At 34.6% G+C, this 14,619-nt stretch overlaps 1 protein-coding gene across 1 annotated transcript in view; it reads left to right on the top strand.

Moving 5' to 3' along the window:
* Window positions 1-3,733, top strand: part of LOC136829335 (potassium voltage-gated channel subfamily H member 2-like) — a 725,046-nt gene extending 721,313 nt beyond the window's left edge. Inside the window, exon 10 of the mRNA XM_067087739.1 lies at window positions 1,122-3,733. Within this exon, the coding sequence (XP_066943840.1) occupies window positions 1,122-1,289 (168 nt within the window). The 3' untranslated portion in view covers window positions 1,290-3,733. The remainder of the gene's footprint in view (window positions 1-1,121) is intronic.
* The last annotated feature ends 10,886 nt before the right edge of the window (window positions 3,734-14,619 follow it).

Below are 14,619 nucleotides of genomic sequence, written 5' to 3'. Positions count from 1 at the left end.
ATGATGACAGGCCTTAATTTTGTTGAAAGTAGTTAAAACACTACTAGGGTATATCATGTCACAGTATTTTCTTTTCACGTTCCCCAGTTTTATTTTGAGCGTGGCAGAATCACTGGAAAGGACTGGGAAAAAAGTATGTTATCTATTTTATGTCGCGGATTTCGTTTGTATTATTAATTAATTTTGAAAGTAAGTAAGTGTCAGGTCGAACATCTACTTATCAAATGTTGCATCATGATCTGATTACTATGCTGTGTAATGATTCATTACACTTGGCTTATGAGTATTTAAGTTAACCTCAAGGTATGTACAATAATGTAGAAACATCTATCGATAATGAAACACTAATTTTTGCTTTTTTAAATACTATTCCGAGATGAAACGTAGTAATATAAAACGCGATCTCCATTATATTGGTTTAAATATTAGGTTTTGGAGTTAAGGAAACGATTTGGTATTTGGTGTACATTTCCGTAATATTCCTTAATTGTCTTTGTAATGTCCCATTTTTCTAGAATCAATCACCGTTTCCTTGTTTTTCAAGGTTTTTTTAGCTTATGTAACCTCTTTATTTTATATATGTAACTTTGCTGTTTTATCCTACTTATGTAAGTTGAACTATGTCATATATATATATTATATATATATATATATATATATATATATATATATATATATATATATATATATATATATATATGTGTGTGTGTGTGTGTGTGTGTGTGTGTGTGTGTGTGTGTATATATATATATATATATATATATATATATATATATATATATATATATATATATATATATATATATATATATATATATATATTATATATAATATATATGTACATATATATATATATATATATATATATATATATATATATATATATATATATATATATATATATATATATATATTACCCCATATAAAAATGGGTATAAAAGCACGTTAAAACGAAGAAGAAGAAGAAGATATATATATATATATATATATATATATATATATATATATATATATATATATATATATATATTATATATAATTTATTTATTACATATACAGTGTATATGTGTTTACAGTGTGTGCTTTATTTCTAAATGTAGTATTTTATTTCTCTATTGCAGTTTTCATTCCAAGACCCTAATGCGGCGAAGGGCCTGTTCCCCAACGCCAAACATCAAAAGATCGACAAAGTGGCTCAAGTCGGGCAGGTGGTAAGTACAGAAGTTCTTGTATTTATTTCAGTAGCTCAAAAAATTGCAGCGTCGCGGTATTACCTCGTTCCCGTATGAGTTTTATTCTTTTATCCGATGTTTTTACACAAGTTTTTCCTGTAGGCGCTGTTGTAAGGGTACAAACGAACTTTATTCCTATAGGAAGTGGTGTTCTGTATAGTATAGTTTTTTCAGTCCATTGACGGGCCTTTCTTACTTTCCTGTAGGTGTGTTATTCCCAAAGGCTGCAGTGATTTTATGAAAGTTCTTATTCCAACAGGTAAGGTTTCATGTGATTCATAGACGTTATCATTTTTCTTTCGTTTTATTTTATTCATGTTAACGTTTGTATAATTTTTGGTGTTGAGTTATAAGTTCTTCAGGCGATGAAGCCTTATTTTGTGCTGGATTTGTCCTCGAGAATTGCCGAACGTTGATCCACATAGGATTTGTTTGATTATTGGTGGTATGTTATTCATGCCATGAATAGCTGTGGTATCTTGGTCATGCCATGAATAACTGTGGTATCATGTGGATTTACCTAGCATAATTACGCAGTTGAATCATTCATTTATCTTCATCGTGATTCGTAATAATGTTAGCATGAGGGCATGAATACTTTACATTTTCCAGTTTGACGACAAGAAGCAGAATACAATTATTGGAAATTATTTACCACGGCGTCTGTGACCATAGCTGTTGAGGCGCCGATATACATTAATCAGTCAGTGTGTATTTTTGATGAGTGATAACTGAGTGGTATATTGCTAACTAGGTTTTAAGTATATGCTCGAACTGGTCTGGGCAACGTAAAATTTATTTTCTTTGTATAGAAACAGAAAGCAGCAAACATAATTGAGAAAATAACAGAAAATTAACTTTCATGGCAAATTAATTCATTTTTTTAACGATTTCATATTATGAATATAATATGGTTCCAAGAATGAGCTTCAGAGGAATCGCCATTTTTCAGATGTTGTATATAAGATACTACAATATTGAAACAGTATTGTTTAGATTGAATTTATGGTGTTTTTCTGTTGTGTTAGGGATATAAATATTTAATTTTACATAGCATTTTATTTATCAGTCTTTTCGTTTTTATATCTAGTGGCATTGTTTCGTTCTTCATGTAGCCCCTGGAAGTGTTGTGTATTGCCAATTCAGGCAGTTAGTACTTGCTGTGTAATTTTGTGTGTTACTTATTTTCGGCAAGGGGTGAATGAATAATCTTTTGTGGGCCGTACTAAGGAGTTGTATAGTGGCTATTTCCCCATAATAATGGCACTCAGATGTACCTTTTTGCGAAAGGCTAACCATATCCTTGTGATTTATACTTTCGCTGGGGACCCCTCTATTTTTCTCTATGTTGGTGGGTGGTGCTTTGGCACTTTACTTCACTCTTTTTATGATTGCTTGTCATCTTCCATTCTTGTTCCAATCTGGCTTTATACAATAGTTCGTGTTCTAGTTTTATCCTCGCTTTCATGGCCTTGTTCTCCTCACTATCGGAGTACATTGCGTGAACAATGGTGTCCATGAACTGAGGAATTACTGTCATAGCGTATTCAGGGTGGTTTGTCATTAATGTAATAAGTAGTACAGGGCTGAGCGATTTATTCATGAGGGACTCCCGCCCTCGGTGTAATGATCCTACCTGTTTCATGATTAATGGCAGTCGATGTATTTTGTAAGGAAAGCCTTTATGCCACATGGTGTCGAATGCCTTTTCTACATCTTGTGTTTGTGTATGCTAACTTTTTTCTGTCAGTGTTCCTTGTTATAGTGTTATGGCATGATGTTCGCTCTGGTATAGGCAGACGCCAAATCAGTTTTTTCTCTTTTTGAGCTAGAATTTTGTTCAAATGACCGGGTTTAATCGGCCAATATTGGGTTTGCATAGATTCAGAGAAAGTAGCGGATGCAGGGCATAGAAGTCAGCTCTGAATGTTGGGCAGTAAATTTTAGGTTTTTGGCAGGTATTTTATGAGTATGCCTTATGAGGAGACTGTAATGTCATGAAAAGAATCCTTCGCCATGGTTGAACTTAGTTTAAGATCAATTTTGTCGTCAGCAGTTTAAGTAAACACTTTGCAGCTCTGAAGGGCATAATTCTTTTCGAATTCAAACTACTGTCAGATATTCCTCAATTAAGGTGGGAACTGAAGAACATGATCATAGAATATGTGTAAACCAGGTATGCCATTCTCTCTTTCAGTTAATTTTTACGTGTTCAGGCATAAAGAACTAGTCTTGTGTAAGAGGAAGTGGTGTCTGTTAAACAAGTGTGTCTGACAGTAAGTGATATCCCTGATGTTCGATGCATTCATTTGATTTGCTGTTTACGTTTATCATCAGGCTAATCATTTGGTATTATAATCTTTTAATTGTTGTAGGCTGTGTTTTATATTGTATTGGTCTTGTGTTGACGTTTTAATTTCTATTATGAGGCTTTTTCCCCTCTGCTTTAGATTACGACTGGATGTAAGTTTTCACTTTGGTTCTTTGGGTGTCTCCAGCTAAGTGATTCCAGTTGTCTGATTGACTTAGGTGTGTCTTCATTGGTCAGCGCTGTGATCAGTCATTCCATAGGCTTACGTCTCCTTGTTGGCATTATTTTTTCGTATGACAGACTGTTCCCTTTGTTGGTGTTCTTTGATTTCAAATTTGTAATTTCGCTTGTTAGAGTAGCAGTCGTCATGTCTTTGGTTTCCGGTTGCCGTTGGCGACTGGGGGAAAGGCAAAGTGCTTTGTATTTGGTTAGAATTTTATGGTCGTGAGTTCTAAGCTGGATTGTTGGATTGTGCGAGGATGCTGGTTTAGTTGAAGGTTGAGTCCACTCATTTGCATCTTTGGCGTTGAGGGGATCATATATATGTCATGCCATTGGCTTCGAAGAGGGTTTTGATTATGTTCCTGGCATGTTCCAGGTTCCTGGTTAGTTTCAAGTTCTGATATGTGGTTACTGATTTCATTTTGAGTTTCCATTCTCTGATGAGTCCTGGAAATTGGGTTTCGTTTGAGCGGGGGGAAATTCGGTTCCGTTTAAATTACTAGGGGTAGTGGGGATGTTGGTATTATTTTCTCTAGAGGCCATAGGCCATTTGTTTCCTTAGATATTGGATACTGCGTGATGTCGACCTTTTCAATTAATTTATGTCGGACTCTTGTGTTTGGGACAGTCGGTGTTCGATGCTACAGTCTCACGCCTTAGGAGAGCTGTTAACCAGCCCAGTGGTCTAGTTAAACTAAGATATACTTAACTCACGCCTCTTTCATGTACTGGCGTGGTGTTCGGATTTGAAATGGCAGATTTTGGATAATCTGTAATTGCATGAGATTAAGAATGGAATCGTAGTTTGTTTCCGTTTTGAGTTTTATTTTATAGGATTAAGGTTTTAAACTGAGATAAAGTGCAAACTTTCATATATTTATTTACCGTTATTTAGTATTTCGCATGTGTGTGAGAGTAAGGAAGTATATGGAAAGCGGAGAAGCATTGTTATAGTTTACGATAAAACTCCGTTTTCTCTTTCAGTAGACGTCATTGAGAGAAAACGGAAACTCTAGTGTGTAAGGTAAACCTTTCTGTTAGCGAGACTCGTTTCGAAATCATAATCTGTTTCCACGTCGCAGGTTGAATTAAATATAGATTATCGTTTATATTTTATGCTAAATAAAGATATATTACAATTATTCTGTAATGGATTTCACATTCCATCAATTTCGTAGCATGGAGGTATCCAGAAACCATACGTAAATTTGTTAGATTCCAAGTTTAAACGTTGCTTTTGAAGAAAATCAAAGAATATATTTAGTACCAATCTCTCTGTAGACGAGATTGTTATGGGCTGTCATGAACATAAGGAAACTCTGACTTAAACTTTTATAAAGACAGGATCCGTGATTCATCACAATTTATTAATTTTCTGTGGAATCCAGGTCCGAGTAGGCAAAGTTAGGAGAAACAGTGTTTATAGGTGAGTCATAGGTAAATATTGGGAGTAAGATGTGACGCAGTTTTTATGAAAGAGCATAATATATAAACAAACTGAAATCATCCAAATTTCAAGCTTTCTGATAACAGTTCGCTAAGTGAATCTGGGAGCATTGCACTAAAGTATTTAGGTACTGGTCATAGTAAAGCCGGTAGGTAGTTGATCAAGATTAAACTGGCCATATGCAAGTACTTGGTCTCGCGTTGATGAGATCTGATGTTGATGTCTGGACTTGTCCCAAATATCTGATAGTCGAGAAAGCCTGAAACAGAATTTTTAACTTTGATGGATATGGTTGTGATAAAATAATGAAATACGTTGCCTAAGCGTCATGTAAAATCTTTTATTTATATTTTTGAAGGTGCATTTCATCAAGATTTCACCCTTCATGAAACAATCCAAGTGAGAGTTAATCTTAAAGAATGACTGCACGTAAACAAAGTAACAGTTTTCAAACATATCGAATGTTTGGTTCAGAGTAAAAGTCGCAATAAATAAGCTTCAAAACAGGCCTTAGACTTATTACTCTGGGTTCCTAGGGAACTTTATTTCCTTGTAGAATTGTCTTAGATAGATTTTCGTTTTACCAATAATGTTAAGATTACGATTCATATAAAATTTAAAGGAATTGTGCGGTTTACTGAAAGCGGAATTTGCGAGCCATTTGTTAACATTGGTAGGTTAAGGTTCTCATAAAAACGTAAATTGAAAATGTCAGTCATTGTTTGACGGGGGCGCTATTTGGAAAACAGTGTCATAAAAGTTGATCTTTTTGTTGTTTACGAAAGGAATTTGCCAACTGCGTTCCAGGAGCAATGTTTTCTTTGAAGGACTCTGAGGCCTACAAAAATATACAGTTGAATGAAAATGGTGACAGCTTCATTGGAAAGGAGAATTTATGGAATACTGGAAAAACAGGTGGACCAAGCAAAGTTTGGTTACTAATTTTGGTTGTCGAGAAGAAGAACCCATAGGTCAATCATATTCATGGCGTAGAACAACAGTTTATGAAAGAAAAAAAAGTAGGTGAAGGTAACGAATCGGAAAATAAATATAGATAAGAACCTCGTTCTTAAAGTGTACGTTAACAGTAATCAGAAAACTAAAATCGATGTTATACAATACTAATTAAAACGGGGAGCTGATAACTACTTGGCATTTGATTTGTTTTAATTGGAAGCATCATTTACACTAACAAAAAAAGAAGTATGGTTAGATAGGTAATAGAAAATTGATACAAGAATTGTATTTTGTATATGGCAACAGTTTTAAAACAAAGCCTAATTGAGTTGTTGTTAAAAATAACTGGAAAGAATATTATCGTGGTATCAGCATCAAGTTATTACATGCAGCAATTAAAGTACACGGTTTTTACAACGAAATTAATTCTATACTGTCTTCAGTATACTGTTCGCTGTATTAAAATTGCAAGAAAAAGTAACTTAATTACTTAACTAATTAAAAAAATTAGAACAGGAAACCCGATGTGAATAAGGAAACCTGATGGTAATAAGGAAATGTTAGTTCACAGGGTACCTTTTACTTCCTGTGTGGACAGCGATAAATATGCTGAGGGCTATTTTGCGTTAGCAAAGTTACAGCTGTACAACCATATGTTAGTAAATTGTATCGTGAATTGTATCTAATGTTTTTAAAGTTTAGGTATTAGTGACTAATTTTAGAAAGGAAAGGTCTATTTTGTACATGATTACTGTTAATTTCGTCGCACTTTATTACGTTTAAAGTTCTTATACTTGATATAGGGCCAGAACTTAGCATCATATTCAGAATTGCGTGTATGGGGATAATGATTATCAGTTTCTCATTAAAGTGTCATTTTAAAAGTAGGTCGAGAGAGAGAGAGAGAGAGAGAGAGAGAGAGAGAGAGAGAGAGAGAGAGAGAGAGAGAGAGAGAGATTTGTATGTAGGGTTACTCTATCGTAAGAGAAACCTGAATGAAACGCAAATCAAAAGGTTCAATAAACCTGAAAAGGTGGATGTGGCCGAGGCATTTACAGGACTGAATAGAGGATGAATAAGCGAAGGTCAGTCATACAATGGTACAGAGTAAGAGAAATGAAGCACTATTTTGGGAATTCTTACAGGCATTGGAAATAGCTTACGAAAATGTAAATTATGAGAAACAAGGCATCATGAGAATTATAGAAATATTCTGAACCTATATACACAATGCCTGATGTATACGAAAGTATTTAAAAAGTCCCTGTCGTTTTAATTCCATAAACTTTCGTATTGGTTGCTAAAGTATACAGACAGAAGGTTGAAGGGATTTGTAACGAAATGGTATTGTATGGCGGTGATAGCAAGATTGAATGGCTGACCAGTTTGTAAGGTATGTCTGGATGAAGGGGAAGAATTTTGGGGTTATAACATTGTTTTGGTGTACCAGGGAGGGTTTATGGTAGGCCAAGAGCCCCTCTGCCATGGGATATATTGCTATTTAATCTCAAGCCAGTGGTACTTCCTAGGGCAGAAGTGACCAGATAGAACTGTTTAACTTAACGTAATATGCAGTATCACATGCAAACAAAATTTATATTAGCCAAAAGACCTCAGAACCTCTTGAGGGATATTTTTCAGCTTCTTAAGGTGTTAAACCCCCGAGTCCAAAGGGGTTATAGTGTGGAGAAGGGTGTCTAGGGGGAAGTGAAGTTCAGAAGAAAGTTCTAGTTCTATCCTTTTTTGAGGTGCACTTCCCTTATTATTTCTTGTCTATATAGACTTCAAATTTCCAAATGTGGCTCCTGAACTAAAATGAAAGTTACATTGTATAGGATGAAATTTTATCAAAAGATCGGATTCCAATACTTCCTCAAGGATGGTAAAGACGTAACTTTTAATTTTATAATAACAGAATAGAACGACTTGCACCATAGAGTTGAGCAACAAGAGAAATTTAAGATAAAAGAACGTTCAGAATGAAATTTTCACCACTTTTATCAGTTAAGGTACATCAGTAAACTTTTAAGAAATATGATGCAGTACAAGATCGCATGACTTTCCAAATTCATGATCATAAAAACATCATTATCAAGGCACGAGTGTGGCAAAAAAAGGTCAGAGAAACGAACTTGGCCTTCAAGATTGTGAGAGCAAGCTGCCAAATTACTCTCAAAATGATAATCAGTAAAGCTCAGAGAGAAAATCGCGACTTGGTTGGTTGAACTCCTTCGTGAGAGTTCACAGGTTCTCTTGCATGCAGTGGATTTACGAGGACGGCAGTATTGCCACAAAAGGAAAATAACTCAAAGGTTTAACCTTACCTAACTGTGTCATCAGTAGGTGTGAATGGACACATTAAGAAATTAGATGAATCCATTCACACACCAGGACTAACGCTGTCAGGATTGACTTCGTCAGTTATATTACAAAAATTTCAACATGCGAAACAATAATCTGTAATTTTGAGATTCCCGCATTGTGTTAAAATCAAAACTGATTTGTGTGTTAATGTAAAGGCGACATGAGGATCATTTAAATATATAACCTTGTGGAAAAGCTGCGTAAACAAATAGGCGAATCATACCGTGGGTAATTGAACTTAGTGGCATAAGCCGGTAGTATTTCTACAAGGATAATATAAGCAAGTTAACTGAACTTTTACACATGAAATCATGGAGAGTCAGAATTAATCCTAAAGTACTGTTAGCACTTGTAACTGATTGAGGTCAGGTATGACCTTTTGAAATAAAAAAAAAAAAAAAACTCGGAATTTGATAGTTTTGCTTTTAAAACATAAGCACGTTGCGCAGAACTTCAGTATTCAATAAATAATAGATTGATGGTTTCTTATTCTTTATCTACTTAGCTGTAATTATTACCGTAGCTGTCAACAACCAGAGATTGTAACCCTGAGTTTGCTAGTTTCAAAATGTGGCCAACTTCTGTCCTTGAGACATCGTTCGACGTGTGCTGGATATGAAATGGCAAAGGAGCCAAGAGACGGTTACAAAATGGCAAAGGCGCCATAAACGGCGATAACGTCCAAAAATAAATATTAAATGATAAAGGAGCCATAAAAGGCTGTAAAACAGTAATAGGAACCATAAAAGGGCAATAAAATGGTAAATGAGCCAGGAAATGGCAGAGGAGCCCGGCATTCTAGAAATCGGGTACTCATGTAATTAAAGGAATACGTAGAAACTGCATCTAGGGGCAGCTAAATTAAGATAATCAAGAGTTGTTGCTGTTTCCGTCTAAGGCGACGGATGGTTTGCTCATCTTGATTGAATGTGCGGTCTTTTTTTCTACTAATGTTCCACATATGTTCCTCTCTTTGCCAGCCACTCTTTCGAACAGAAGGACTTTAAGGTTCCAGAGATGAGATTTGAGCAGGAGAAGTAGAGAAAGTAGAACGCTTAATAGCTGTCAATTTTTAAGATGGGAATTCCAGTCCGTAGCTTCATTTATTCCCAAGGAACCGCTAGAGAGAGACAAGCTGTGGATGTTCTGAGAAAAACACATCTGACAGTTATTCAACCAGAAGAGGGAAGGAGAGGGAGAGAAAACTGTGAAGACAAGAACACTCATTTCATTCTTTCACGATTTAATTTTCCAGTAATGATCGATATATTATATCCTGAAGATCTGAACGCTGTGCTTGAATTAAGCAGTGATTCTCTAGAATGGAAATGCAAAAGATAATGTAGAGATACAAATGAGGAATGAAAAATAGTAGAACTGAATGTATTTTATTTTGCAGATCAGATGTATATATATACACGTGTACTTAGATATATATACATATATATATATATATATATATATATATATATATATATATATATATATATATATATATATATATATATATATATATATATATATATAAATATATATATATACACATACACACATACATACTCGCGTAGTTTTTAGGCATTCAAACCGTATCTGTGATTTCACCAGACACCTTCACATTACGGTTTTATGCCTTTTCAGTTCATTCATTATGTTGATCTCCAATATTGAGGACGTGGAGTCTACCACTGGCATTGTTTCCCCTGATACTTGTCATTCTTCTTATGATCATGGAAGTTAGTTAAAATTTGAGGTCAACAGTTTCCTGATCATGACTTCTTCCTCAAGACTAGTCTTTTTGAAATTGTTATAATTTGGGATGATTATTTTCCTGGCTCGTTTCAACATATTTAATTTCGTTGCTTTCAAATATTTTTCGTACCTAAAAGACTTTTCAAGGTACAGGTAAATTTAATCCTTTGTCTTTCACTGAAAAATTTTCCTCCGTTAATGCTGAAAACCATTTTAGCCTTTTCATGTAAGGAAAAGTATGGGGAAAATTTAAGCTGGACTTTATTCAGAAGGGTCATCTAACATCAACTGATGTTTTTCTAATTCCAAACTCTCTCCCGTTATTAAACTGAAATCACTGAAATCTCCTTTCGTGTTCTCTGTCTGTCCGACACTCTGCTGTCCCAGGGGAATTTTTATTTTAACAGAAGCTTTCACTCCACAGATGCAACAGAATTTTATGAAATGACGATTACAGTACAGTTTCATTTCAGTTTTATTTATTTTGGGCATTGAACCCTTTGTGATCAGTGCTAATAGTGTTTTCCACCGATACCGAATGAGACGAAGTTTCAAATCGATGCATCGCTGCAAAATTATTTAGGAAATGTATCCTTACTGATTTTTTTTTTTATTAATAGTGTATGAAGCGTCTTTGTAAGCATTTTTCAAAAACTTATTTTTTATTTTCACACTTACATGGACTCAGCATGGGAGTGTTTTTGGATTTATTTACTTTATTAGAATGATTTTAAATATGTTATTGAAACTTTTGTTGGGGTGGTTGGTTTTTTTGTGTTGTACGGTAGAACTTATTTATACATCTGGTCTCCCAGGAATATGTCAATCCTTGAAAAGTCCACAATTAGTTATTATTGTGCCACAATATTTCCAAAGAGTCATGGGCCACAGTTGATGTCGGGTTGAAGAAGATAAAAAAAAATGGTTCTGTCTTGATATTTTATTCCACAATCTTCCATCAACTGTGCAACGAAACGAAATAAAAGTCGCAAATGGAGAAGTCAAACTAGATTCACGTTTGAGACCTTGTTTTCAGTCACTGATCGACTGGGAAACAAGAACTTACCGAATTTAAATCAGGAAAAGTAGAGTCTTTTGTTAACACGTGAAGTTTTGATTTCACACAAAAAAAAAAAAAAAAAACTGAGTACTAAACCCCCCCCCCGCCTTGAAAGAAATAAATGGTAAAAATAAAGACTTGATATAGCTTGCGATTGCAGATTCCTAATCATGCGACAATAGAATTGAAAAAAAAAAATAGTGTATGTTAAAAAACGAAGACGCAGCTGAAAAATCTGCGGCGAAACAAATGCGTTTTTTCCTCAAAAGTGTCATTTTTGTTTCCTCGTATGAAATATATATTGCAGAGGAAGAAACATTATGCTGACATTTTTCAGTGGGTTGGAAAGTCCGCCGATTCAGGCATCTCTTCTCTTTCAAAAAGTTATAGAGTTTGGAAAGTAGCCAAACATTAATAGCATTGCCTTCACTTTCGCTCTCAGTCGTTTGGTTAGTGTTTAGCAGAAATATCGTGTGGGCTATTTATATTCTTGAAATGAGATCATATTTTGCTGATAGAATTCCTTCTTGCAGCCAGGTTGAAAGACAATCGATAAATAATACTCGAGGTATAGTTGAAGTTCTAGTCCTTTTTCTATTTATTAGCATATTGAAAGCGTTTTTGTGCACGCTATGTATTCTAGAACCAGATGCGAATAGAAATGAGACTGAAAGATGAACGGGATAGTATTCAAAATCAATATCGTAGCCCTTTTTTTTTTTAGGGGGTTGGGACGGAAACAGCAGAACCGTCAGGATTCTTAGGCGCCTGTGGAAGACAAAATCAATAGAAAGAGAAGACAGTCTTCCTGCAAAGAGTCAGTTAGTATTGGAGGAGTACTTCCAGCTTATGTTTGCCAAAGGAACCATATTGATAACCCATAATGCAGGTGCTTGGGGCAATATTGCCAGATTCAGGACGGAAGATGTCTTATGAGGAGCGACAGGATAGCGTGGTAATAAAATTGTAAGTGCCTATGAACTCCAAAATCACGGGGAACGTTTTTGAGAGTAAGAATCGGCCACTTTTTTTATATCTTAAGATAGAATTTCAGACAGATTCGCCTTGAATAAATTTTACAATTTTCTTAAAGAGGAAAACCCCATACGTGAAAAATACTGACGAAAACAAGTGCAGGAATGAATGAAAGGGTGAGATGCATAAAGGTTCAATTAAAAAGTAATATTAATGGCTGAAGCTTCAGGAGCAGTAAATACAATAGATAAAAAATACAATATAATATGGTAATAATATCAAGTCCTTTACGTTGCTGAATCGTTTTCCTTTACCATATTCTTTAAACTGTTGGGATACCACCGAGAAAGGCCAGATGCCGGCAGTACATAAGCCTCAGAACGTCAGAGGGGCGCGATATGATAGTAGACGCCTCATCCCACATTTACTTGCTTACTTGCTGAAAACCCGAATGGCAACACCTTGCGCCATCTCCTCTGAGCGGGAAAACGGTCATATATATATATATATATATATATATATATATATATATATATATATATATATATATATATATATATATATATATATATATATATATATATAATTAATATATGTGTAAAACGTTTTAAAAATGTGTACTCCCCGTGAAAGTGTAAAGGAATGAAACCCTGAAAGAATGTAATGTAAAAAAGGGGGGAAATAAGTTTAAATCTCGTTTTGTGTATAGGGACGTGATTTTCGTCGGCAGGGGCCTGCCCCCTTCCCCCCACTTTAAAATCCTCTTAGTTGACAAGAGATCCTTTTACAGCAAGGCGGTGTACATGAAATTATTTATTCATTTTACTTTTCCGGTTGTTCTCTTTGCATTTTTATTTTTTAAAGCTTGTTGACATGACGTTACCAAGCCTATAAATGATACATGTTTTTATTCGTCAAAATATCACGTTGTTTGTCGTTTTCACACCTTTTTCAAGTGGTATTGTTTTATTTTTCTTTTTCTTTGTGAGTACTATTTTCACTGTGACTTACAGCATGAGTTTTGTGGTTGTAACGGTATAAAGGAAGTCTCTTCCATTGGGAGGAAATCCTCGTAAAATCTGCAAAAGAACCTGTAAGAGAAAAGTTTCCTCATAAATATTTCAGGTTGTTCTCTCTCTCTCTCTCTCTCTCTCTCTCTCTCTCTCTCTCTCTCTCTCTCTCTCATACGATTGGAGACGTTGCCCCTGTTGTTTTGTTTCATTCATGCAAATTTACTTCCTCTCGGATGCAAGTATGAATGCCGTTTAAGCATTTTCAGTAAATGAAACTACAATATTATAGTCTGATTTGTAATTAATTCCTAAGTACAGCACCTCATGATACAAATTATATAATATATATATATATATATATATATATATATATATATATATATATATTATATATATATATATATATATATATATATATATATATATATATATATGTGTGTGTATATATGTATGTATATGTGTGTGTGTGTGTTTATACATATAATTTTTAAATGACTCTTGATAAAGACATGTAACACTTTATAATATGGAAAAATCAAGGGCGAATTTGTTGTTGATCGGAAACACACGATAAAAATTCCCCTTTAAGATATAGATCTGACAGAATTCTACTCCAGCAGGAAATCTCATCTGATGCCCCACTTCCCGGCCTTTGAATGATTACAAATGTTAGTTATCTAAAGTCTAACATGGGCACTTCAAGTCATTTTGTAAAAGGAATGATATTGTTTGTTAAGTGTTTGAGTCATGTGTCGTTTTACTTTTCAACTTGGAGTAACAAATATTGAAATATATACAAGACATGTGGTTTTTAAACTCTGTTATATCAATGGCTATAACATTCTACTATTTGTGACAGGATTAAATCTGAAGTCTGTCTCAATAACGTCTTTAATGTCATGTGCTCTCGGTTGGGCGTGTAAGTTACGAATCTTATTTTGTAGATATCATTTTTTTGTGTGAATTCTTGAGTCAGAAGAAAGAATTTGTTTTTTATTGTGTTGAAACTTTTCATACAGTTTATCATCGTTTTGTTATTGGGAGTCTGCCATCCCTTCATTCCCTTGTTTTTCCCATGTGACGTGAAAAGGAAGGTGACTGTACACTACAGGATGTATTTGTTTGTCAGATATTCAACGCTTTTGGCTACAGTTGTGAATTTCTGGGACTTGCTCTTAAGAACGTTCGATCAAATGACTCCATATACCTTAACTGCAAGTGGCGTGCGTGCAACTTCGTCACCTCAGCAAGACCTAATGACTGTTAGTACCCAAATCAGTGATATTTAC

This window comes from Macrobrachium rosenbergii, chromosome 44 (genome assembly GCF_040412425.1).
Source record: "Macrobrachium rosenbergii isolate ZJJX-2024 chromosome 44, ASM4041242v1, whole genome shotgun sequence".
In the NCBI taxonomy this organism is placed as follows: domain Eukaryota; kingdom Metazoa; phylum Arthropoda; class Malacostraca; order Decapoda; family Palaemonidae; genus Macrobrachium; species Macrobrachium rosenbergii.
The sequence above is the reverse complement of the archived record's forward strand: the minus strand, read 5'-3'. Positions and strand labels throughout refer to the sequence as shown.